Genomic DNA, 27,430 nt, shown 5'->3' with positions numbered 1-27,430 from the left:
GGTAAAAGGGGTCACTAACAACAATAATAAAATATTTAATAGACTGTAAAGGACGGATAAACGTCCTTCTGTAGAATCAAGCCCGCAAAATATAACAGCTTGTCAGCGGTCTATCCATTATGTAACGCAAGCTAACGATAAGCACAGTTGAATCAAACCAGCGAAGAATAGATGTTGTTTTCGATGGGCTTCGATTGGATTTTTTAAAGTTTCCAGGGTGCTTTGACTACTTATTATAAGGTATGAACATTATTTGATTGTAGCTCTTGTTATCTGTGTTACAAATGAAATTCATTGATTACAATTTGATCTGATAAAGGGTGCTTTGACCTTAACAAACGCTACGTGACCTGTGTTTGCTTTCTGTTACTTTGGAACTCGAGGTCAAATAAAACGGCTAAAATGGTTTCTTATTTCTTAGAAATGATACAACACCACGCCAAATAGTCTCGCGAGTATGTTCTGGTACCTGTTGACAAGTATTATTAAAACTGTATTGTTTAAATATGTTTATTTGTTATTCTTTGTGAGTTTCAAGCATCGCGAAGCCGTTACGGCGAAGCTCAAATTTCACGAAAGTACTACTTGCATTTCGGGCCGTTAAAAATCGTCTTTTTAGTAGCCCGTGGTTTTGAAAACGGATTTTCAAAGAAGAAACAATGCTCTTTCACGTGGTATACGTTTTTATACCTTAGCTTATGTACCAGGCAATGATTTTAGGCGCTGAATTTTGTCAATTTTGCCTTGCGTGAAATGTCTCAAAATGATGTAAAGAATTAAAAATCTCCCAAATATTTAATATTGATTCAAACTTAGAAAATAACCATTCAAAATGTGTATAATTATCGATTCTTTTAGATGATGTATTTGTTGTTTCGAAAGAGATCGTTTTAATTTTGAAATTGAGGTGTTTGCAGTGTGCGGTATCAGACCCCTGAAACCGCTTCCGAGAGATGCAAAATCAAGATCACTTCCGTACGCCTAAAATATTCATCGAATCGAAGTAAAATATATATTTATAGTTATAGTTTACCTAGGGCTATGCTGTGAATTTTTTTCAAATTTTTCGAATTTATGCTAATGTGGGCCCGCGGTTGAAATTTATGGCTCTCCCGTCTTAAGTCGCCGTTGAACACACAAGAGGCCATCCAGATCGTCAAATCCACCTGCAGACGACTGGTCAAAGCGCGGATAAACGACTGTCACAGAAGACTCAAATACTACAACAACAAACTACAACAACAACTTGACAAACTTAAACAACTGATACCGACTAACTTACTTGACACTATTACGACTATTGCCGACAGACGTGCCAACAAAACGACAGACCGTGTTCGCACTGAACACAAACAAAAACTGACACGACTTCAACACAACAAAGACAAAAAGCGACACAAATCTGACGAAAACTGGGTCAGGAATATTTCTTCCCGTCCCTTAGACAAAACTGAGACGCAGGTACTCTCATACGGACTGAAACACTCAGTGACACCTAAACGTATACCGACCGAGACTATTGTATCTAGTGTTGAGGCGGTTATGTCTCGTCAGCGAGATTTATCGGAACCAGCCAAGGATAACATCAGAAGCAGAATTGCTTCCACGATACAGTCAGCCTCCATACCTAACAGCAACTTGACTAAAGACGAACAACAAGCACTGAAACGACTGAAAACCGACGACAACATTGTTATACTACCAGCCGACAAAGGACGCGTTACTGTTGTTATGGACAAGACTGATTACTATGACAAAATGGACGCACTTGTTAACGACAAACAAATCTACGAAGTACTTAAACGTGACCCGACGCCTGCACTACAACGTAAACTGAACAACAAACTACTTACGCTTAAAAAGACCGACGCTTTTGACAATCAACGTTACTACCGACTGCGGTGCTCAGTACCGCAACCACCGAAACTTTACGGACTACCGAAACTGCACAAGCCGGGTATACCGATGCGACCCATAGTCTCGTTCTGTGGGTCCCCTACGTACCAACTGTCTAAATACCTGACGACTATACTGCAACCTCTTACAGACGAATCCAGACGTAAACTACAATCTACTGAGAACTTTATTGACGCCATCAAGACTGTACAGATACCTGACGACTACAAACTTGTGTCTTTTGATGTGAAATCACTGTTCACCAGTATTCCACTTCAATTGGCTCTACAGTGCACCGAGACCGCTATTCAACAATCTACTGTTACATTACCGCTACCGACTGAAGACATTATGGACTTACTGAACCTCTGCCTTACATCGACTTACTTCCAGTACAACGGAAAACACTACAAGCAGTTGCACGGAACAGCCATGGGGTCGCCGGTTTCCGTTGTTGTCGCAGAAATTGTGATGCAAAACATCGAGGAACGCGCCCTTGCAACTTGCCGACAAACGATACCGCTCTGGTTACGCTACGTTGACGATACTTTTACCACCGTACACAAAGACGAAATCGACGACTTTCACAAACACCTAAACGAACAGAACGCCGACATTCAGTTTACCAGGGAGATCGAAGAAAACGGAAAACTTCCTTTTCTTGACTGTCTGGTAAGCCGCGACATCAACAAAATACGAACTACAGTGTACAGAAAACCGACGCATACCGACAGATTACTGGACGAAACATCCTACAACCCGACTTCCCACAAAGCTACGACTATCAAGACTTTGACGAGACGAGCGCAACTAGTTTGTGACACACCAGACAGTTTATCTGACGAAAACAAATACCTTGACCGCGTTTTCCACAAGAACAACTACAATACTGACTTTATTAGACGCAACACTCACAGAACTACTGAAACTGACAGAAATCTGACATCTGTTACTACAGCGACTTTACCCTACATCAAGGGCACTTCTGAGACTATTGCGCGGATCCTACAACCCTACAATATCCGTGTAGCTCACAAACCTATAACAACGTTACGACATTTACTGACCAACGTTAAAGACAGGGACGAACCTAACAACAGACAGGGAGCGATTTATAAGATCAAATGCTCCGACTGCCAGGCCTCCTACATCGGAGAGACCGGTAGAAACTTGACCACGAGACTGACTGAACACAAACGAGCGACGAGAAATGGTGATGTCAACAATCACATTTCTGAACACCACCGACTTACTAAACACAAAATCGACTGGGACTCTGCTGAATGCTTAACCTACAGTACTAACTATTTTCAACGACTGACTCTGGAAAGCTGGTACACAAACTTAGAACAGAAGCCTATCAACAGATGTCAACAACTACCGGCACCTTACAAACGACTTATTCACGACGAAAAGAGAAGCGACAAACGAACCGCCAACAGAACGACTTAATTTGACTAACAATAGACGGAACAGAACGACTTAATTAGACTAACAATAGACGGATCGAAACTGACCAATTACTGATGACAAACTTTACACGAGTCTTACAGCCAATAACATCACGGCTTAACTGACCAATCAACTTCAACGGACCAGACTTATAACATCATCGACTGACAACAACTTTTCACTTGACTCTGAAGATGACTTCCGCTCAGGTTGTCGAAACGTCAGTCACCAACAACAGTTCTTCTCAGAACTACTCTCACCCGGACGATCACACTATACGAACTAATAATCACTTCACATCAGATTCTCATTAAAAACATTATAATTCTTTTCACTGATAAAGTACAAAAAACAACTTGTGTACTCCAATTGTGCCACTACACTACCCTTGATAAGTACACGAGTTGGCAATGTTTACTAGGGCTTTCTTGGCGTCAGACTCTGGAAAGACACACAGTGTTTCCAAAGCTGTTTTTCCATAAAATGAACTCAGTTTTTTTATCTGTGCCACTGTTTCTTCTTGGATAACCATACCTGACAGTTCCTGGTATAGCTGATCCAGTTTCTCTGTGTTTTCTTCTGAAAAGATTTCATTTAGCAGTTTTTTCACCTCAGTTTGGCTGCTGGAGAGAATCACGGGCGCACTATGGAGAATGGTGGTAGATTTTTGTTCATGTAGAGACTGAAGGTCTTCCTTCAACTGATGAGCATAGGCGATATTCTTGCCAAATTCAAAAGCCTTTTCCTGAAGCTGAAAGTAACCAATCATAACAAATATTAGTTTTACTGTTGACTTACACCAAGATGAGTAGAGAATCGATATTGAAACTGGGTCAAACACCCTTCGTAAGGTTTGTTAAGGAGGCACAGAAACGCATCTTACAGTTAAGGTCACAGTCGTTCCCTTGCATAAAGAAAAGCTAACATGGCATTGAGTTAGAGACATGTAAACGAGGCGTTTGCTTACAGATTCATGACAATACCAATGTGCTAAGATATGAAAATGAAGCAACTGAGATAAAGCTATGCAAAAGAGGCATTTGGGTTGCAGCCAAGTTCATTCTAACCCAAACAAATGTCTGATGTCAAAAAGCGGTCTCAAAAAAATCTTCAGATCTTTTTCAAAAGTGTCAGTTTAGAATCCTCCAGAGCATCATAAGAAAAGTACAGATACCATCTCAAGAAGGTTTTGGAGACTGTGTAGATGGTTTCTTCCCAACATTCGAGCAGTACAGGCAAAAATAAAGTTACCAAAGAGACCTCATAGTATGGTAACAGTTTAAGTACAGTTAACAAAAATCTGCCAAAACGTTAGCAAGCTGACCCCGCAAGAGAAAAATGGATTTGAAATTATCTATATTTCAGTTAAAACGGACGTTTCACGCCAGTTCAAAACAAAATGGCACGCGTTTTGAACATTTTTACGAGTTTTGACTTTAATTTTCTCGAGCATGCTTTAGAATTTAATTACAGGGTCACTAAGACAAAAAATCTCAGTAAGATCTTTTAAATAGTATACAAAATGTTGCTGTGCTGCGAGCAGATTTTTGGTATCGCTCAAACTTTCAGTGGAATCCGTCTTTGAACATCTGTTTGTTATCTATATAAAAAATTAACCCATACATAACAAACATGTAATCAATGTCTTCCTTCCATCATTACTTATTACCTGAATGTTGTTTTGACGATAAAATGGCATGCCATCATTACAAACAAGAGAAAGATCCTCACCTCTTTTGAATGTGCAACAATCTTCAATGCTGCTTTACAACTGTTTGCCATTAAGCTTCCCTTACACTTGAACACTAAATCTTTCCAAAACTCCAAGTTCAAATTGTCGGCATTGAATGTGATCTTCAGAAATTCTCCTTCCATCAAATGTCCGATTACCTGCGAAATCATTTGCACTACTTCAGTGTCTTTAAGTTCTGCTAATCCGGTACAAGCATTTGCTAGAAGAAAGTCGCCACTCAACACAGCCATTTTGTTGCCAAATTCCATGTCATCTTGGTATGACTTACTGGATGACGAGATGTCGGACAGATTGACAATACCTGTATGTACCAAGTTGGCTGCAATAGAAAAATTTCTCATTAAGAAACACCAACCACTTGCTAATACAAACAGACATCTTGAATTTGATTGAAATCAGAAGGAGGAGTCACTGGACAGTACATGGAACATACACTTGGACTGGGCCAACAGAGCAACCTCATTCCCAGGGTCTCTATCTCTCCGCCCACCAGAGCGAGCACAAGAAGAGACCCTGGGAACGAGGCTGCTAACAAAGGACTTTTCAAGGCACATGATATGTTGCAGAACAAAAGCAATGGCATAACCTAACCTAAAAATTTGAAACTCCCAAAACAGACCGTGAGTGTACATGGAACACTTATTATTAAAACCCGCATATAAGAACCTGTAAGGCTAAAATTTTCATAAGAACCTATTTAGCCTAAAATTTTCAATAAGTCGTTATTTTACAAAAACGGATGGACAGATGAAAATACAGAAAAAAAAATTAGTCTAGACATGCATGCTGGTACTTTGGAAAGATACATGTAAATGAACTGTATGGTTATCATCAAACCTGTTGTCTAGATAATAATCTCATATGGCAATATATTCAATATCACATATGCCTTGTGGTAGTTATCTGGGCCGACCACTAGTGCCCCTATCAAATTAAGAAGCTATTTAAGAACCTAAGTAGCCTAAAATCCCACTAAATACCATTTCTACATGAACCTTTTTAGGCAAAATTGGAAAAATCTAGGTCCTTATATGCAGGTTTTTACTGTACTTTTCCAACAAAAAGCAAATATTTTGTACGAAGAAAGCCAGCCTAAATGTTGCAAGCTTTAAGGCTTATTTTAAGGCTTCCTCGCCTTTTTGAAATGCTGTCTATGTTTTTTTACAGTTTTTCTTGCATTTGGTGTAGTAAATAGTTAAAATAAATAAATAGATAAAAAAACAGATGTCAGATGAATGATTTAAACCCAGACAGCATTATAAAACCCTCATCAAATAACCCCAACATACTGATCCAACGTCAATATTGCTGAACCTTGCCATGATTTGTTGTCGCCAAACAAGTGCAACATGCTGGATTGATCCAAATGGTTTTTCAAATGTTTGAACATGTTGAACGAAAGTTTGAAAGTAGGCAGGGGCAGTACTACTCCCCCCGAAAGGGATACTGAGGTTACCCCCAGTTGGTTTTGCTATGGTACATGTAGTCAATGGATACAGCTGTTTTCATTTGAGTTCGCAAAACCAGAACCAAAACAATTACATTGAACAAGAACCAATCACAGCTAAAGGAAACAACAACAAACCAATAACAACTAAGAGCAAAACACAACCCGAGCTGCAGGCATGGGAAAATGTGAGTTATCAAGAATTAAAAGTTATCGAGAAAGCGCAGATTACACTTTCAACACTCAATGGAAAACTGCTCTCATCGTGTAATTGTGATAATGGATAAAATTAACATTTTAGTGAAAATGATGAAAACAGAGAATTGGATGTGACTTGTGACTTCATTGATTTGCTACAATTTCCACTGATTAGAGCAGTTTTCAATTGAGTGTCGTAAAACCAAAACCAAAGTAATTACTCTGGCCAATCACAAAGGACACAGACAATCCAGTGAACCAATCAAAACTCGAAGCAAATACATGTAGCCGGCACGAAGCGCGGGAAAACGTGCGTGAGCGAGTCACGATTGGTTTTGGTTTTACTCCTGATTGGCTGAGAAAGTGGTGCGAGATTTTTAAGCCAATCACAAAGCGTAAAAATGCAAAACCAAAGCAAACGCAATTTACTTTCGACACTCAAGTGAAAACCGCTCTAACAAAGATTTTCAATTAGTATTGAATGTGAGAAAGCTTAATTATCCTAGTTACCAGGAATTACGGACTCTTGCTATTACAGACACTAAACATCATCCCACATGTGTTCACTATAACAAGAGTTGACTGTACATAGTTGCAATTGCCAAGTCACAACTTGTTTTGCTGAATACAACTACATTGTAGCATCATTCCCTGCATGTGTGCCTCATGAAGGGAATTGGACATCTGCTTTCATTTTATAAATATTGCTGGGATTCTTGTGGGTATCTTTCTCACAGAAAAAGTTACGGGTATTCTTTATCAGAGTATAAAGAATAGATACATAGACCTTATGCAAAAATGGTTGTCATTCATTTCTGTTGTTTGGTCAATTTTCTTAAAACGCTGAGGGTGGCACTCAAATATATATATGAAATACTAGATGCTATTTTGAGAAGTTTCAGTGTTTTGGGTTAAATGGCTGCAAAGTTATGACTCATTAAAATTTAAGAGATTTGTATGGAAAAAATCACCCTGGCCTGCCTAGCCTCGTTTTCATGTTTTTGGCAATATAAATACCCCTGTAACTTCCCATCAGATGGAAGTATAGCCTTTAAACTTCGTACACTGATTTACTTTGACTTTATCTTTAAGTTAAAGTAATTTAATTTTGTTGACAAATGATTTTTCTGGGAGCCAAAAATTAACGGCCGCCATATTTGCATTGGGTCTATGTACTGTATGACATTAGCAGTATGTGCCAACTTATTTCTCACTCTGAAAAAATGTGTTAGCCTCACTCCTTTGCATTTTTTCCATAGTAATTCCATAATGGACTATTAACTCTGTTTCTACACCTTATACTCTGATAGGGATCATAGCTAAAAATGTACATCATTTTGCCTACTTGAATGGCCAGTGGCTAGGGTTCTATCTAGACCATCTCGAAGTGAAATAGCATGGCTATGATGTATATCAGAAAAAAAGATGTAGAAATACACATGTAGGTTTTAAAACTGCTGGAGCGATCTGTGGTCATAGCTTAAAATATAAAAATGATTTAAACAGATCTAAAAATATAAAAGGATACTCTAAATTTTTGATCGCCTTCTGCGGTCTTCTTCAGAGAATGATGGATTTTGCAAGGTTGGCAGAATTCTAATAAGTTGCATTGACGTTATTGTTCGTTGCCCCCCTGGGGAGCAACTAGCGATGCGTAAACCCTTGGGAAGGGCGCTCTTTCGTTTAAAGTGTTTTTGTCTCGGAAAGAATGTAAAGACTCCAGAAACAGTCTTTTGTTCTTGCTGCTTACACCTGTTTCAAGAATTTCGGCGTAACTTGGATGTATGTCGTGGCTGATTTCTGCATGATGTTTAATCGCGGAGTTGATATTTCCGTGCTTAACTGACACCAACATTCCTTTCCCATTGTTTTACTCACCAGACGACCTACCAATCACCATTTAGGCATTGTCTGATAATCGTTATAAAATTACCCGCGAATTCCGTCTTTGAGATACGGGCTTGAATATTCCACTTTAGTACTACACGATGGCTAAAACACCAGAAAAATCATTGATTTGAATCGAAGTGCTTTTTTGTGCGACGCTTTGATTCAGTCATCTGCTGGAATGGTTAGAAGTTTTGGGAAAAGTGCAGTTTAACTTCCTCACCTGATCAAATCAGCAATCTGTGAGAACATCAAAAAAAATATCACCACTATGGATACGAATTCCTTCAAAGAAGAGATCTATGGTATTTCCAAGTTGATGAATCGAAGGGTAAAACTGCAATGAACTGATCAAGTTGACGAACACGTAGAACTTGGAAATGGTGACCACAACAATAATTCACTGCACGGTGAATTTTTTTTTTCACTCTGTAAAACTTGACCCCGAACAATTCTAAAAGGCTAGCATTGTATTTTTCCCGTCGATAGTTTGACGGTCTTTCGATTTTAGGGTTGCGGAAAATATTTTTTTCTTCGTGCAAACACATTTTGAACGATAAATGAACCACGCTCCTAATATATTTTCTCGAATGGCAATATCACAACAAAGCCAACAAAACGTCGAGACTGTCAAACAACAAAAGTCAAGTTTGATAAACAAGCGATTTACCGTAGCCAGCAAATTAGGAAATTGCTTTTATATATCTAAATGAATTTTGAGCAAAACATCCTAAACTTGAAAGAACGCGGTGCTATTAGCCAGCTCTGATCAATAGCTGTTATTGCAGTTGAGCCAGCGATAATATATTCTTTTGTTAAGAAGTTATGCGAACGAGGCGAAAGGGTCAACACATCTATCAACACAATGCAGAATGACCCTTTCGCCTCGTTTGTATGTCAAACCGCTGACAACTCCAATAACAGCTATTGTTTTGGTTTCATACCACGGAGAGCATCTTGCGGTCAAGGTCAACCTTCCAGATTTTAGTTGGTAAAATCTGATTGGCTTAGTGGCGGAAAGGAATGTTGGCCTCGGTTAAGTAGGCGTTTGTGGAGAGGAGTGTAACACAATCGCCCCTAAAAATGACTGCGTGGGAGGCTAAACGGATGCAGACTTCAAAAGGGCTGACAACAAACAAACAAACAAAAAACTAGGGTGTTGGAATCGTGCCTTCAGTGGGGGCCAGTGGGGGGGGGGGGAGGGGGACGGGGAGGGGCGTTCGGATTAAAAATGGAATGTCCCCCCCCCCCCCCCCCCCCCCCCCTAATGCACAACGTCTTACCTGTGTGTATAGTTTCTGTTATGTCCGCTAGCTGTCTCTGGCTTGAATGAATATCCGATACTAATTCCTGCTCCATGTTCCAGTCGGTTTTTAAACACGGTCGGGAAGCCTTGGAGATGAGGAGCACCAGAAGTCCTCGAGTTTGTATAGTGTGGTTCTCGTCAGATACAAAGCCCCGAGCTGTTCGCAACATCGGATGCTTGCTCATAGCGAACCTTTTCATGTACATGGCGATGTTAGAGATCTCATCGCTCAACAGATATCGAAGATTTAGGAAAGACGTCGGATATCCAACAATTTTCTCGGCGTCAGAGAGAGCTCTGCTCAAATCGTCTTGTCGGGAAGACCAGATATTTCTCCTAATAAAAAGCCTTGCACATCGTGATTGCCTTGAGAAAAACATAGAGCTGTATTGCGTAGGGTTGCACTTGGAGTTATGATAGCTTCCGATGAGACGAAGAGCCGAGAGGAATGGTTTGCTTTCCTTCGCAAGGCTTCGCACGACCGCCATTTTGCACACATGCAATCGCGCCGCGGTTAAATGTGTCAGTGGTAAAATCATAAACAAGTTAGCACATCATGTAAGTTGCATTGTTGAATACAGCCCGAGGGCGGATTACAGCTGGCAGACAGTTTACTTTAACAGTTTCTAGATTCTTTTGTGTTATAATGTTTATATATTTCCGAATAATTTCCAGAAAATTTTTTTGAGTGGCCGACAACCTACATGGGTGCCCTGCTGTGTTTGTTAACGTTTTGTATTTTTGTTCTGTTGTTCTCTTTAATACACCACACGAGTACCACGAGTAACATACGGGTAACATACGAGTAACACAGGGAACATACGGGTACATACGGATACATACAGGTAACATACGAGTAACATACGGATACATACGAGTAACATACGGATACATACGAGTAACATACCAGTTCCAATTTCATTTCACTTTATTTTATCTTATTTTATTTTCCATTTTTATTTTATGCAACACAAGTAAACAAAACAAAACATACGGGCAATTACGGGTACATACAGGTAACATGCGAGTATGATAATCGACTAATAATCGAAAATCAATTATTGGTCATTAGATGTAACGTGTTTCCTCCATCGCTCTCCCCTCCAAAAAAAATTGCGTGACGAGCCCAAAGGACAAGGAGCAAAAAAATGAAAAACAAAAAAACAAAATAAAATAAAGTGAAATGAAATAGGAACTGGTATGCACCCGTATGTGTCCTTATGTTACTCGTATGTTACGGGTAAGATCGTATGTAAGTGAATTCAAGAAGATGAGCTATTGATCTTATAACATTTCCAATTCTTTATACGTCTTCAATACGTTTTGTCCTTTGGGCTCGTCACGCAACCTTGTTGACGGGAAGGGGGGTGGGGGAGGATAAAATAAAAATGAAAAATAAAATAAAATAAAGTGAAATGATAAAAGAACTGGTATGTTACTCGTATGCATCCGTATGTTACTCGTATCATCCGTATGTTACTCGTATGTATCCGTATGTTACTCGTATGTTACCTGTATGTACCCGTATGTGCCCGTATGTTTCGTGTGTTACTCGTATGTTACCCGTATGTTACTCGTAGTACTCGTGTGGTGTATTAGTCATGATCCTCTTTTTATACCACTGATTTTCCGACTAATGCGTTTATTAACACTTTCAAATAATGTATACCCCTTCAGGCGTTCGGTTGCAGTAGTGGATCCAGACCTTCAGCTAAGTGGGGGCACGATCATCCAGGCGCTGGAATAATAAGGGGGCCTGCTCTTGAAAATTATTTTTCTCGGCCCTTCGGGGCCTCTATTTGGCCAAAAAATAAGGTGGCCTCCCCTAGATCCGCCCCTGGGTTGTTGGAGCAACATATAGAACAGCGAGTGAAGGCCCATTCCTGATACAGGGAATAAAAGGAAATTGTCCGTGATGGAAAACACTTATTTTAATGACAACAGGAACAAAATATTAAGGACATATCATAACAGAAGAGAGTCAGATCGATCGATTTGTGAAGTATTTGTTAATATTTTGTACAAATAATACCCCAGAGAAGCAGGAAGAACTTAAAATCTTGAAAACATTTTTTATTTAAAGATCAAATGAAGGGTGCCGGCAAACAGAGAGCATTGTTGATGAGTTTTATACTTCTTTTTCGTTGGGACAAGCTCAGAATTTTGGTTCAACAGAAATCGATGGCGTGGAAATTGACATAAAATTTACACTACCTTAATTAACGTGAATATTCTAAATACGTGTTAATTTCATGGAGCGTTAACTTCTCTAATATAATAAGGTGGATATGTCATTTCTTTCCACGAGTCATAATGAGCTATAATGCATGTTAGAGTTGATGTTGAAAGAAGGGTGACGTTTTGTCAAAGACTGTGATCTTCAAATTTGCAAACACAGACACTTGGAAATGACACGGATAGACTTTAGAGGAGGTTATAAGGCTTGCGTTTCAAGATGTTATCGCGCAAGAAGTTAGCCGGAGGGAGGCTGCTTTTCAACAAGAGGGCATTATGCGTGAGTGACATTCGTGATATTTGACCACTAATGACGCCAATTGATGACACGTAATTTACTTTTTGTACACAATGAAGTGAGAAGTATTTAGAGGCTGTCGTGACCAATATTTTGTATTGACAAAGCTATGAAACTAATTGCGATGCAAATAACATTTCGGGAGCACAAAGCTAATCAAAATTTTCCGCTTTCGTGCATTTAGAATCAATTAGATTCTTTGACGGTGAAACAGTACACGCACAATATGTCCGTCTTGCCTCTAGATGAAAATCGGATTAATGGATTTGTTGAGCCAAGTTCATCGCTAAATGGTAAGGAAAACACTACCGATAATATTGACGTTTTCAAGATTGGAGATTGGAAGAGACGTCTTGCTGACAACGAGCTTGGACACAAAGCAGATTTACGAGAAAGCGTGCTGCGTCAAGGGACTCGAAACGCGGAAGCCGAGAGCTTCGTGATCGAAAGACCGTTACATGGCCTCAGGACGCTTCGGCGTCAGGCTTAAGAGAAGGGAATCGACGCAAAAGTGAAGGGCAGCCATTACTTAAAGCTATGTTAACGCCACAGTTTACAAACACTCGAAGGAAGAGCACTAGTGAGCTGGAACGAAAGCCTGATGACAGAAGCACGGGAAACTCGAGACCAGCATTGCCTCACGATCAGACGGTTTCAGTCGCGTGGAGGAATGAGCATAATCAAGGGAAGATGTGTAACAAAAAGAGTGCTACTTCACCCAAACCTGAACACAGCATCTACGGCAACGACAGGGTCGAAGAGACGCTGACGTTTCCAGCAATGTCTGGCGAGAACGTTAATGCGCATGAAGAATACAGATCGTCGTCCCCCAGTTGGACACATCGAAAAGGGGCCAAAGGTAACCGGCTGAATAATGGAGAAAGCGTGACTATACATAGCAAGCGTCTGGTACACTTTGATAAAGACTCTCATACACATAAAATAAGTCTTCCTGATCCGGGGCAAGGAAATTTATCGTGGAAGAAAGTTTCTGATCAGGAGTTAACCAGGGGTCGAAGTTTTTCAGATAGTGAAGTAGAAGATTCTGTGCGAATGTCTGCAGAACAAAGGGAGAAACTTGATCATTTAAAATATCAAATATTAGAGAAAAATTTGAAGAGAAAGGAAAGTAGAAAAATCAGTGGAGTTAAGAAACAAAGCACAGGGTCTAGAGAAACTAGGTTTCCTGTTTTGACCGAGAAATCACTGATGCATTACTCAAGATGCCACGAGACGGCAAACGGAGCAGGGTCGCTGAGTGCTGCGGATCAAAAGATTTCAGCTCTGATCGATGTTAGCACAAAAGTAAACTCAGCAGGCAGTGAGTTTGCAGTACAAAATCAAGATTTTGATGTCGAGGCAGCTGACAAAATAACAAGGAACAAATGTGACACTTCATCAAACACGGAACAAAAAAGCAGCGAGATTGTTGCTCTTCCGTCATCAATAATAGCATGTTCTGAAAACAATCAAGTCATAAAACGGAAGTCGAACGAATCAGACATTCCAACTCCGCCGAACAGCGAAGAAGGCGACTTCGAATCGATCAGCGTTGTCATCGAAAGATTACGAGCGCGATCCGAACCTGGCGACGTAGGCACCCGAAAGGTATCGACCGTTCAGCAACTTCAAAATCGCGCCAGGTCGGAAACTGACGAACTTAAGACGAAAGTTCAGTCGTTTGTTAAGCAACCTCTTCCTGCTTTACCGCCCTCCGCACTGCGTGTGAAGAAACAAGCTTTAGACGGGGTAACCTCAAAAGCGGGCCATTTTAAAGCCGGAGCTAATGCCAACATCTCTTTTGAGAGGCCAAGCGAGAGAAAGGAAGGTGTGATCAATATTCATACTTGTCCTAACATGAACCTGTTCTCAGACAAATCATGGATGTACCAGGACGAGTCTCGAAAGAGGCATAGGTACATAAGAGGACCCGCCACGCCCGTCCCACCTGTAGATTTTGTATTTAAGAAGGACGACCCTGACAGGTCGTAGGTTCTCTTCATATATTAACTGAAGCCTGCAACTCCTCTTACCAACTATTATCCACAGCTGTAGTGGAAAACGAAACTACTTTCGAACGTTCGCTAACGGACACTTCTCTTAAGCGGACTCTAAGTCATGGTAGTTTTAACCACATACAAACACTGCATTTTAAATGTCCAGTTAGCGGACACCTCCACTAAGCGCACAATAGGACCACTGGTGAACACGAAAAGAGATCAAAGCGATCGAATATAACAAAACCTTAATCTGATGCAAAGAGATAGCTGGCGGTTGTTTTTAATCGTAGCTAAAAGTGCGATTGCAAAATATTAGAGGCGAACTACGGGCTAGTTTTATAAGAAATAATACTTCAGGGGGGGGGGGGGGGGGGCGGCTAGAAGTGAAATCTTAAGGAGTTAACAAGCGATATATAAAATCTTAAGGGGCCAGCAAGAAAATCCCTGCCAGAAAGAGGGCAAAGCGTAAAATCCCTAAACGATAGCAAAAGCCCGGTATTTAAAGATAATGAAGATTTCTTTTTCGTTTCCTTCATTTGGTAGTTTTCTCAAGCCGTAACTTAAGATAAGGATCGAGAAAAAAAGACATTTCTAACCATATCAGTGGCGGATCTAGGGGAGGGGCCTCCTTATTTTTGGTATGACATTTTTTTAATTACTTCCCCCCTCGCTAAAATTGTTTGGGTGTACACACAAAAAGAAAGGTCCCCACCTTAGATCAAGGTCTGGATCCGCTACTGTTACTTGGCTTTCAAAAAACGGCGCAAAAGTGGCAGAAGGTAAAACAGCCAGAAGCGGAAAATCCGAGAGAAAGCACGAGAAAAAATCCCAAGTTCCAGTAAGAAAACAAGAGATAAATCCCTAAAGGGAGAAAGCAAGAAGTAAGACCCCAGGGAGATATAACCCCAGCGATATAGCAAGAGGTAAACTCGAGGCAGATAATATACCCTGACCGATGGCAACAAGCAATACCCAGAGAAAGTAGTCTCCCGGGGATATAGCAGTAATCCCTAAGAAAACAGGGAAAAAAAACTAGAAAATATAACGCTACAGGGAGATGTATAGCAGCTAAAAACCCAAGGACGATGAAACACAGACCTCGGTTTGTTGAAAAGCTGGATAATGCTATCCACCAGATATATTGATCACTTTTGAGTACAAAATGCAGCTTATTTTTAGTTATAACATCACTGGATACTGATTTTATCCTACAAATTATTTGCGCAGACGAACTACCGACAAAAACGAAAGATTGAGGCCGTAGTTGGTTTTGAATTTATCGGGATCCTACTATATTTATACTGTTATTTAACAAATCATTAAGCTTTGAACTTGGTCTATAATATACATAAAAAAAATACTTGGGAGTTACGTGGGGAGCGCGCGCCGCCCCCCGGGGGGGGGGAAAATACCTAGTTGCTTTATGCTACGCAAACCCAGAAAAGCTCTGGGCCAGTTGGCGCGCATAAAGTGGGATTGATAATTTACATTTTTACCTTCAAAGTCGCCCCCCCCCCCCCCCCCCAAAAACAAAAAAACAAAAAACAAAAACAGCCTCGACAATTCTTGTAGTATGTACTTGGGAATGTTGGATTTTTTCGAAAGGAACAGGTTCGAAGTTAGTGTTGCTTAGAACATCGTTCATCGTGAGACATTTCTCAGTCAGTGACAAAGCATACTAAAAAGTCCAAGCTGTTTTCCAACAGGCATCCAATAGGCTACAAGGGGCGTGTGGAAGCTTGTGGAGGCAGGGCAGCAAGGCCATGCGCGTCATACCATTTCCACTTGGTAAAGTTTTTGATAAATTTTTTGACGTCTTTTTGACGACTACTGATCTGATGGCTTCCGTTTCAACTGGCCAATCAAATTGCAAGACGTGAGGGAGTCGGAGTTGACAGTTGTCGGAGAGGGAACGCGGAACTGTCAGCTCAATCTCCTACAAATCTTTGCGCTTTCTTTGATTGGCCAGTTCGAACGAAAGCTACCAGAAAGTTGTCAAAAAGCTGTCACAAGGTGTCAAAAATGCATCACAAACTTTTTAAGTGGCAATGGTATGGCGCGCTGCACTGTAAGTAGGTTCTTTTTCCTGCAAATATACTGCGACATGTGGAATAAGTTTTGTATGACTGAAAAAGGCGTCTGCCATTCCACAGTCACCAAACAAAACATTGTAAACAAGACTTTCCAGTTCATTTCTTAATTTCTTTATTCCACGATACAACAAAATTGAGAACGTCTTCATTCATATAACAACTTATACACTGCGCATAGAAATTCTTCTTTGCTGTCTCTTCCAGCTCGAACAAAAACCCATATTTAGACACGTTATGCCTCGTTCCGCTTAAGCCCGCAATCTGATTGGTCCAGATGACACTAAACCGAGGCTTGCCTTTCACGTGATAGGCCCTGACGTAAGTTAACGTCACACCTTGTTTAGCTTGCTTGTGAAATTCAAACTGGTAATAATCCGGTTTGAGGTCAAACTCTGCAATGCATTCGCCATTCGGGACTTTTTCGTACAGAGTTGTAACATGTAATCGACCTTTGAACTCGGTTAGACATTGCACAGTTAGGTTGTAATCACTTTTAAACATTGCTGGCATGTTTTTTCTATGCTGCGCGACAGTGAGATCAAAATTTAACGTCCACGATACTCCATTTGCAGGAGTTACGAGCACAGCATAAAGAAACTCGTTGTTTTTGACATAGGTCTCGATATGGAAAGGTCGCAGACCAACAAGACTGTCAAGTCGATCGCGACACGAGTCAGCTGTTAATCCAATATAAACAGTTGAAGCCGAGTTTAAGCTACTGCTTTGAATGAAAATCGTGTTGAAATATACAACATCTGCAACTTTATAAGCGTTTAGCCAAGTTAAATCAAATCCTTGTTGTTTTAAATCATCATACAATGACCAGAAGGCGCTGGTTGGTACCATAACCTTAATGACCTGACGATTGTCTCCTGTCCTTATGGTATCGGGGATGATATTATCTGAAATAGGATGTATTGTAACATGCGCAGTGCGACTCAACGCATACTTCACCAAGCCGTCCAGGTCCAAGTCTTTAGCCCACGAATTGAACAACAGCGCCCAAGCGTACCCCCCACAGTGGCGCGTGAGAACACCCGAGGTACCCTCCATTTGTCCACTGTGACCCCAAGTACTACCATTGTCCCGGATGTCGAGACCAAACCCGTACCATTCTTCAGTATCTTTTTCAAAGGACGGCTTTTCAAGCATTGTTTTAAATGTTTCAGCTGAGATCATTCTGCAACCATTCGCACCGTGTTCCAACGCGAGAAGAAACCTCAACAGCTCAGCAGCTGTCGCTATCCACCCGCCATGCGCATCAGCCTCTTCCATAGTCCACCTCCCATACTGTGGAGGCACTCTACCCCCGTCGGGAAATATTGACTTCACCATCGTCGGGTGACGATTGTGAAAATATTCCACCTAAAAGAAGATGTCCAGTGACCCGTAAATATGTTTAGATTCAATCTCTAAATCTACTAGTATAATTTTTAGGTGTTTCGGTGGCTAGATCGTGTCCCTGGCAGAAGGAGGGGGGACTTCAAGGGAAGTAGGGAAAGAGATAGATCCTTATGGCAGTATTTTTATATTTTATATTTGTATATTTATTTTAGTGTCCCCAATTAGCTATTTAAATACCCTGACACTTAAATAAAGTTTATGTATGTATGTATGTACATGTAGTAGTTCCTACCTCTTCATCACCCAGATCCTTCTTCCGAGTTCTCCCAATTTTCATTTGTGTTATTCCCACACACTTAAACAGACTCGTCATAAACTCTTCATACCCTTGTCCAGTCGTTCTTTCGATCACTTGTCCCAAAACTGTATAACCTAAGTTGGAATAGGCGTGTCGTTTCCCTGTGAAACAACAAGAAGGAACTTAATTTTCACAAAAACTCAGCCAGAGTAACCAATCAAAGTTAAACAAATACACGTGCACGGTTCTATCCTTAGTTTTTCGTCCATTCATAGTTTTTCCTCGTTTTTTGGCCAATGATGTGGCACAACTACCACGTCATTTCCCTGCTTTCTTTCTATCCGATTTCTATTCTAAACACAACAATCCACGTCCTTTTTTTCTCTAATTTTCTCCTCTGACAGGGAAAGTTCTAAAGAAATGGGATTAATTGTTGGTCACCCAGAAATCTTGCATTTGGGCACATGACCAAGTCGAATGACTGAACCACTGTGTGCATAAAGCCATTTTCGATTTGTCTCTTTAACTCTGCTTTTTTCTTTTCTTCAAAACCAGTCCTGACGCACAACGTTTAGATATGAAATGAGTCTTATTTGCAAGACAATTGACGTACAAGAAAAACTAATTTCCATATGAAAGCTTGTATACCAGAACTCGTTTAAAAGGAATCTTGGAAATGGCCTATGTGTGTTGTACATTGTTGCAAAGTGCATCCATAAGACAACATTCGGATTGCCAGCACTCGCAAAGTCAGTTTAATGGGTTTCACTGTAATAAGCACTGTAAAATACTCACCTGGAGCAAACTGAAGTTTCTTTCCCATCATATACTGTATCAGTACACTAGGGACCACAGGTTCGGCAACATTCATGTGCTTGCCCACCTTCCAGAACACAGGGTCCCCAGCCCTGTCTCTGTCCCAGCCAGCAGAGTGATGTAGTAGATGTTTCACTGTGATGTTAACTATGCGGCTATCCCCATTTTCTGTTGGGCTGTATTCATTTAAAATTCCTTGAACATAAATGAAGTAGAACTTCATACATGTATTGTATCAGAAACCCATAAGGGTTGAAACGTGTAACTCCCTATGATTCGCATTGTACAAAGCGTTTGCACATTCGTTTACACTAAGTACCATATTTGGAAAATCACGAAAATCACTAAGTACCATATTTGGATTAAATTCACAGCGCGCGCTAGCTTGCGCTCGATGGCGTAATCTTGTTTTTGAACAAGCTTGGTTTAATAAAGTTAAATTTGGTTAAATTCTCCTTTTTCATCTTCATGAGGTAGTCTGGATAACTTCGCTTTGATACACTTAATGAATTTCTTTAGTTTCTGTAAGAAATTTACGGCCTTTAGGTCGAAATTCAAGTAACTTACCGCAAAACCAAAAAATATGTTGCGTGTTTCATTACGTGTATAAAGCATTCGCATACAAATTGTTCGTGTTTCCAAATATGGTACTTAGCAAAATGAATATTCAAACGCTGTGCGCGCGCGTTACACGTTTCAACCCTTATGGGTTTCTGATTGTATACATAGTACACTTCAATCTTAAAAAAGGCATTTCATGATACAACAGGCATGTATCTCAGATAATTGTTTTCCTTTTTTTCTCAAAAAAATTGACTTCTTTTCACTTTAATTTTATGTTTGACAAAAATGACTAATGTTTTAAAATTTAAATGTAACTGTGAATAAATTTCTCTGTGAAATTTCTTTTTAAGATATACAAAGAATATATATTATTTGTCTGCAAAATGGGTGCAATGCTGACAGCAATTATGTTGTTTCATTTTCTTTCTGCATTCAATAACAAGGAAACAGACAGATATTGAGCTATAAACTATTAAATAGATTTAGCCAAGCCTAAAAGCGGAGCTCCCAATTTACTGACCAATAACAGAAAAAAATATAGCACCTGAGCCCGCGATCCAATGTAAACCATTATTTGGTCAGCAGTAAACTTCAAAAAAAACACTCGACCTCGATGAGTTCTATATGTGAGCCCGCAATATGGTCATGTGATACTGGTCAGCGGATATCCATCTTAGAGAGGTGTCCATCATATAGGGACTTATGTTACAGTAAAAAACTGAAAAACGGCAGGAACCGGATCAACACCAGGTGTCTGTCCTTATAGAGCTGTGTGTTGAGAGAAAGTTGACTGTAATTTTCTAAATTCAAGCAACACAGCATGAACAAAACTTGACAAGAATAAGGGAATTTAAGAAATTCTCCTGACAAGTACTGTAAAACATCTATGAAGAAAACAGAAAGATTTAATTTGCATGTGTTTAAAGGTTTACGGTAACTTCTCTTGGGCAAAATTAGAGAGATAAACAGAAATCATTACCTATATATTTGTGTAGTTCCAGAAAATATCTATATCCCCCTCCGATGTAAAGGTTTTTTGGTTTAAACCTTGGCACATCTCCAGAAATTCAACTAATGCTTTATACTTGCTTTTGAAAATTTTGGCTTGTACTTTCAATCCTGGATTAATCTAATCTTGGTTCATAAGCAACTGGACCCAGGGCTTAAAGAGTTGATCAGAATCAACCCTCCAAGTTTATTTTTTTCCCCAGTGGTCACTTGGCCACCGGACTGCTCAAGTTTGGTCACCAGTGAAAAATTTTAGTTGCAAAATTAAGCAAACGCTTTCAATCTTTCTTCTCAATTTTAGTCGCCAGGCTCCAATTTAATCACCAGCTCCAAAATTTTAGTTGCCATGGCGACTAAAATGGTCTTAACTTGGAGTGTTGAGAATGTGCACATATATACCTTGTGGTCCAAACACTCTATCTTCCAAGGAAAGTTTTCTTTCTTCAACCAGTCGCATGATACCCACGGCAGTAATTGTCTTGCTAATGCTGGCAATCCTGAACAACAGGTCAGGTTGGACTTTCCTTCCCACACCAGCACTGCCATAGCCTGTATAAAGAAAAGGGGACCGAATGGCTATATCGTGAATTGTATAAGGCTAGACTACAGGCAGTTCTCTCTATAACATTTCATGCCATGTCACAGAACCTTGTAGTATGGTACTTGATTGAGGCGAAAGGCAAAGGGTAGAGGTTCCTATGAGGTCCAGGGAGTCTTGATAACTTTGCATGTAGATGGAAAAACTGTAAGTAGGCAGCTGCTGATCAATTGTGATGGTAATTCAATTTTGACAAGAATGTTATTAGTTTCAGGGAAAGTATGCAGCAAAAGTAACTTTTGTTGTTATAATGTTCGCTAAAGAGGTAAAAATATTATTTACAAGGCTAAAAAGTTATAAAATTTAAAAAAAACAGAACGTTTGGACTTGTTGTCATCATCAGGGTTTTTAACTTTTTAGCCTTGTAAATAATATTTTTGAAAGTAACTTTGTTCCTAACTCCTCCTCTGGGAAAATAGGACCATAGCAGCAAATTTACATGAAGTGAAATTAGTTGCCAAAGACAGTGAATTTCGCAGGTTTACGTACTATGTGATTTCTACCTTGACAATATACCAGAATTCCATCTCTACTCAAAGCAACACTTGCACCAGGAATGTCTTGCTCTGTCATGAAATCAAGGATGACATCATCAAAAGGCTGCATTGACTCTGATACTGAACCATTGGCTCTTGGGGGATCTAAAGAAGAAAGTTGAAAATAAAAATAAAAGAATAAATTTAAAAAAAAATAATAAAAACATGCAACAAAGTCCTTTAAATAGCTAGTCATTTGTGCATGTAACACATCAAGAAGTGGACGATTTTTGTGTACGAAAGGTTATAGCCCGTGAATACAGCCACCTCTCATTGTTTCTACCACTACGCTAGCTTGCAAATACTGCAGAGATGGCTGTATTTGCAGGCTAAAATGTTAGCATGCTTAACATTTGACCATACTCAACAAAACGAATAAAAAATTTATTTCCCTAGGAATAATACCCTGGGAATGGAACTGAGGTAAAGTGCTGACGATGTATATGATATGACCCTGTCCCTCACAATGAGTCCATAGGGAGGTTCATCCCTTCTCCAAGAAACCCCAAGGTCCAACCCAGTGTGCTTCTCAGTACACAAATATAGCAGCCAGCTGTTGGACAAGATAGGCATGTTAAGTCTTATCTAGTCCAACAGATATATACCTGTGTTATGCATCAATGTTAAGCTGCAGGGAGAGGGGAGAGGGGAGAGGGCGAGTCGAGAAGGGAGGGAGGCCAGGCATAGGCAGGGGATTTGACAGTGGGGACTTTTGAATATTTTAGTGGACTTTCTAACACAAGATTTTATAGAAGTTGAGTGACTGTTTTGATCATCCATAAATGCCCTGTGGTGGGCATTTGAACAGGAAATCTCAGCTAAGTTTAAATCCCGACGATTTCAATCAATGAAAATCAATCATTGATTTCAATCAATATAATCAATATTAATCAATAGTAATCAATTGATTGATATTGATTAATTTACATAATCAATAAAAATCAAAAATCACTCACCGAGCCGTCTTAATTTCATTGATTTTCATTGATTTTAATTGATAATCAATAGCTGATTGTGCAACAGTAAAAACCCGGCTACAAAGGCATTTGCTTGATTTAACACGTTTCCTGGCGCGTTTGCAAACACACTGAAACACATCATCGGCGCCATGTCTGTGAAGATTTCTATTTCTTGTGTAGTCGATTTTATTAAATTGTTAAATTTTATTAAATTGTTAAATTGTTTCTGTTTGATTGCACTGATCTATCTAGAATTGAGAAAACGAAACAATATTGAAGTCTAGTTCGAGTAACGCTATTGTTAATGTCATATAAACGAACACACCGACTAAATTGCAGGAAATGCATGTTTGAAATAGTTGTCAATACATGTCAATAGGATGATACAGCAAAGAAATGAATATAATAAAAAGTTACTGTTAATTATTACTGTTGTTTCTGTGGTACTTTACTTCAGTAATCAGATATCAGAAATAAAATTGGGTCTCTGTCCTCGTCCGTGAGATTTATTAAAAAAAATAAATAAAAATAAAACCGATTTAAGTTAATAGAAATCAATGACAATCAATGGCAATCAATGAAAATCAATGAAAATCGAAAATCACTCAACATTGCGGCTTTGATTTTAATTGATTATCAATATCAATCAATATCAATCAATTGATTATTATTGATAACTATTGATTTTATTGATTATTGATACTCATTGATTGGAATCGTCGGGTTTAAATGCCCCTCCTATGCGCGGCCTCCCGCTCCTGCGGCTAAACATTTATACAGGGGGGGGGGGGGGGGGGAATTCGGGTGAGTGTCATCCAGAAAAACTTGAGTTCGATAAGCGCACTACAGTGTAGCTCCAAGGTATTACGCTTAAACGTGACTGATCTTACCACAAGTGATCCAGTAGTTGTGATCACTAAGACAGCTCAGAAGACGAGGGTTTCGTTCAAAATCCATCTGTGTAGCAGGCGTGGGACCCGTGTAGGAACTCTTCAGAGTTGATCTGCAATATATTTGGTGACTACCTAAAGCACAGATAGTTGTAGGAGGCCTTAACATCAAATTAGAGTTCAATAAAAAGATAATCTTACCGTCGATTGTTTCTGCGTTTGTTTATGAAGCGGCCATTTTGTTTCCGCGTAGGACTGGTCTGATTTGACGCGGCCACCTGTTGCGCGCGAAGCCTGGAACCCAGAGATCCCAAAAGCATGGTAATCGGTACAATCTCGAGCCCAGAGTCCGTCTAGTCGGTCAGCGGTACGGGATGGACTCTGGGAAACTGGAATTGATCAGATCAATTTCAGGTCGATTTCAGGTAGAACCTTGGTCTTCCGGTTTTTATTGCGCATGCTCTCAGGTCTAAGCGGAAGTAAATTTCCCAGAACGGAAGTAAATCGAGAAAGTTGAACTATTTCTAACACAGTGTCGACAGAACTGGTGTTTATCGAAGCAACAAAAGTAACAAAAACGTTCTGCAGTTAACAAAAGAGAGAGTTAACAAAAGAGGGTCTGGTGTTTTGATTTCCGTTAGTCTCTTTCTTGAGCATACTGCTATATTGGTTTTAAATCAAAGATCTTATTTGCCTTCCAGGATTCCGCCTGTGAAGACTGCGTGCGTGTGTCAGATGTTGTTTTGCAGACGACGGTGAAGACATTTACATAATGCACAACGCACGGACAAGCTATTGTTCTGTTGATAAAAAGTTTTGTTTGGCGACTTTCGTATATTTCAGAGGCTCTCGCTGACAGCGCATCTTTTCATGATAGATTACATGTTTTCGAGCAAATAATTTTTTCCTCGTCGAATGGCGATAATATTAATAAAGACGTGAAAGGCCACACCAGTCAACGCTATTTAAAAGGTGTAATTAGCATTTCGGCGACTCAGCTCGTGCACGTAATTTACGCAATTCACGTGCTTTTTTTCAGCAAAACAACAACGCGTAATGTTCAAATTCTTCTTTATTAGTTATTATTTTGAATCAAGCACTGTCTGCGATATTCAGTTTTTCAACCGTAACGGAGATTTGAATGAAAACAGTAGTTCTAGCGAGATTTGTAAGTCAACTATAAATTGAGTTTTCAATCGACCTTGTCCTTGGTGACGCCGTCGCTGTTGTTTTAAAACTCCGTTCAGAATTGACGTTTAAAGGAAGTCCTTTTTTATTCATGGCATCTTTTGATTTCAAAAATGGTAGAATTAGAAAATACTTCATTTATGTAGCGCCATATCACGAGTTCTTAGTTGTTTTACAAAATTAAGGTGATACATCTCAACATTTGGCCATGGAAAACAAAAAATGCTTTTCCAGGGTTTCCGGTTTGGTTTACTTCCGGGGAGGATTTTCAGACTTCCGTCTTGATTTCTATTGTTCTGTGAGGACCAGTAGGCAACTGAATTAAAATTCAGTTTCCCAGAGTGAGTCCCGGCGACCCTACCGCTGACCAACCGCTGACGGATCGCGGAGCCGGGGCCGGGGGTCACTCTGGGCTCGAGATTGGAATCGGTACGGAACGAGTGTGTGTGTGTGTTCCAATATTGAAAACTTTAATTTCCACCGCGTATTTCATCGTGGAGCACTGTAATAGTTCATGTGAGATGGTAGATAGACGGGGTCTCAACGAGGCGCGTAGCGCCGAGTTGGCTATAACGATCTCTTATCCAACAAGCGCGAGTGGAATAATTGTTTTATTAAAAACGCCCAAAGAATTGCAATATTTAAGCCCCCCAGCTATTTTCGTTGACGCGTATCGGCCACCATTTTGGTGGTCAATGGTATATGTAAAAAAAATAAACCACTGAATGCAATGGTCACACGACACATCTCCACGGCCTGGCCAAGACCTGTACGCATGCGCACAGCCTATTACCCGTAGAGTGGCAGCCATGGACAGCTGTTTCGTCCTTGTTAGGACTCATCCATTGCATTCAGTGGTTTATTAATGATGGCTCATATACCATTAATAAACCACTGAATGCAATGGAGTGCGAGAAGTCGTGCGAAAAAGCAAAATGGTACAGTGATATTCGGAATTCCGAGCATTCCGGCAGACGGTGAACAAGCAGCTATTTCAAAAAGAAATAGTATTTCGTTTCCAGATTGCGAAAAGGTGAGAATAGTGTAACAGGAGAGGTGGGTTTGTGGTTTACTTCCTAGTGTATGTTGAATTTGGCGAATTTATGCACGAGTGAAGAATGAAAAAAAGAACTTCATATTCAGTAGTAACTTAAATTCCCATTTAACACCTACTGTCCATTTTATGTAAAGGAGACATAAACTACGTCCTGCTGCAGTTTGGCTTTCAAGAGTTCAAGTAACACATAAATATTTCTCTTTATAGAAATAGCATGTGTCTTTCTCTCCAAATTAAGTTAAGTGAAGGGAGCTTGCCTTTATCGTTTTTACTCATCCAGTGGAAATTAAAATGAATTTTTTTTATTTCTGCAGAACACTTTTTTGCTTAAAAATGGCACCTGATAGTATAACTTTGAATGTTACATGAATGGAAAAATAACATACAGAAAATATTTAAATATATTCCTATCAATATGGGGAAACATCAAACCACAAGAGTGAAATGCAAGATCAGAGTAATTCAATTAATTTAAATGATTTTTTTTTTTAAACAAACAATCCTAAAATAAATCAGTTCTATAAATAAAGTGTTTTGTGACTACTGATCTCTGATAAAATGCAAAACAACACTTTAATCGTAGATGACATTATTACCTTTTGACAAAAAGCTTGAGGTATATACTTCTCTGAGTTGATCACATGCTCAAATCAAATAAATGCCAAATTCAAGACAAACCAAAACCCTGGTCGACAAGAACAGAGATAAGCACACTGTTTCGAAGCCATTTCTTCAAAATCAAATGCCTGTTGTCACTTTACAAAGACACGTAAACAACCAGGCAAATTAATGTAAAAAGCTACCATACACAGATTTTTAACCAGGATTTTTAATTAAGCAAAATTTAAGTTTAAAGAAAGTTTTATGTTATATGTTATATATAGTCATACCAGGATTGTATTTTGCTCGATCCGCGCTGCACGCTCTCCCGGCAAAAAATTATCTCCACAGAATAAGACACAGCCAAGTTGCTTCTGTTGTCAGTGTAACAGCCTTGCATTGGTAACACTGATAATAACGATTTGCATTTTTGGCGATACCGTGGAGTTTCGATCAGACCGCGATGGCTTTGAATAATCCAAATAATGTTTATAAAAAATTATCATTAATTTAATCCCAGAAATCTGCTCCAGCAGTTGCAACGGCAGTTAATGTTGAGCGTTACATCAACTAAGGAGACGAATTTAGTTCGACACGGCAGTTGCACACCTTGCTATACGATACTGTCCATACAAAATTTAAACTTTGAACAGAATTAACCTCTCAACTTCCCGTGCAGACTCGAATGTTTTTGCGACGCCGACGTGACACTGATCACGCAATTCCGGGTACATCCACGCGAAAACCCACGCAATTTTGCGTGTATTCGCGCTGTTTGTGACTTCGAAGATGCCGTGAATTTTCCTGTACAAATAGAATATGGCAATCTCCCACATTTATACATTCCTCTGTTACATGAAGTGAAATTAACTTTGTAAGTCACCTGCAAATATGCACTTCTCCCGTGCGAGCAAGCACGAGATATGCAAAGTCATCCGTTTTTTTTTGCGCTTGCAAACACTGGTTGGTGGAAATTTATTTCCGTTTCAGAATAATATTAAACGCTA

At 39.7% G+C, this 27,430-nt stretch overlaps 4 protein-coding genes across 5 annotated transcripts; 2 read left to right on the top strand and 2 right to left on the bottom strand.

The window, feature by feature from the left end:
* The first annotated feature begins 1,758 nt into the window (after nucleotides 1-1,758).
* On the top strand, nucleotides 1,759-2,717 carry LOC144657844 (uncharacterized). The gene is made up of 2 exons (XM_078518205.1): nucleotides 1,759-2,568; nucleotides 2,631-2,717. Exons 1-2 carry the CDS (start codon nucleotides 1,759-1,761, stop codon nucleotides 2,715-2,717), a joined length of 897 nt encoding a protein of 298 aa, XP_078374331.1.
* A 935-nt stretch (nucleotides 2,718-3,652) lies between these two features.
* Nucleotides 3,653-10,530, bottom strand: LOC144658686 (all trans-polyprenyl-diphosphate synthase PDSS2-like). Its single transcript, XM_078519155.1, has 3 exons — nucleotides 9,917-10,530; nucleotides 5,080-5,420; nucleotides 3,653-4,099 (listed from the first exon to the last, which is right to left on the bottom strand). Exons 1-3 carry the CDS (start codon nucleotides 10,476-10,478, stop codon nucleotides 3,731-3,733), a joined length of 1,272 nt encoding a protein of 423 aa, XP_078375281.1. The 5' UTR covers nucleotides 10,479-10,530; the 3' UTR covers nucleotides 3,653-3,730.
* A 1,274-nt stretch (nucleotides 10,531-11,804) lies between these two features.
* LOC144656910 (uncharacterized) lies at nucleotides 11,805-15,838 on the top strand. The gene has a single exon (XM_078517154.1). The coding sequence runs from the start codon at nucleotides 13,010-13,012 to the stop codon at nucleotides 14,462-14,464; it is 1,455 nt and encodes a 484-aa protein (XP_078373280.1). The 5' UTR covers nucleotides 11,805-13,009; the 3' UTR covers nucleotides 14,465-15,838.
* Nucleotides 15,839-16,610: 772 nt separating this feature from the next.
* On the bottom strand, nucleotides 16,611-23,822 carry LOC144656716 (uncharacterized). 2 transcript variants are annotated; one of them, XM_078516955.1, is made up of 7 exons: nucleotides 23,780-23,822; nucleotides 23,579-23,691; nucleotides 21,697-21,834; nucleotides 20,995-21,144; nucleotides 19,003-19,218; nucleotides 18,202-18,368; nucleotides 16,611-17,930 (listed from the first exon to the last, which is right to left on the bottom strand). In XM_078516955.1, exons 2-7 carry the CDS (start codon nucleotides 23,643-23,645, stop codon nucleotides 16,662-16,664), a joined length of 2,007 nt encoding a protein of 668 aa, XP_078373081.1. In that variant the 5' UTR covers nucleotides 23,646-23,691; nucleotides 23,780-23,822; the 3' UTR covers nucleotides 16,611-16,661. The 2 variants fall into 2 exon arrangements, with proteins under 2 accessions (XP_078373081.1, XP_078373080.1); XM_078516954.1 differs by having other exon boundaries at nucleotides 23,579-23,820.
* Nucleotides 23,823-27,430: the final 3,608 nt, after the last annotated feature.

This window comes from Oculina patagonica, chromosome 6, assembly GCF_052425735.1.
Source record: "Oculina patagonica isolate OP01 chromosome 6, crgOcupat, whole genome shotgun sequence".
NCBI lineage: Eukaryota > Metazoa > Cnidaria > Anthozoa > Scleractinia > Oculinidae > Oculina > Oculina patagonica.
The sequence above is the reverse complement of the archived record's forward strand: the minus strand, read 5'-3'. Positions and strand labels throughout refer to the sequence as shown.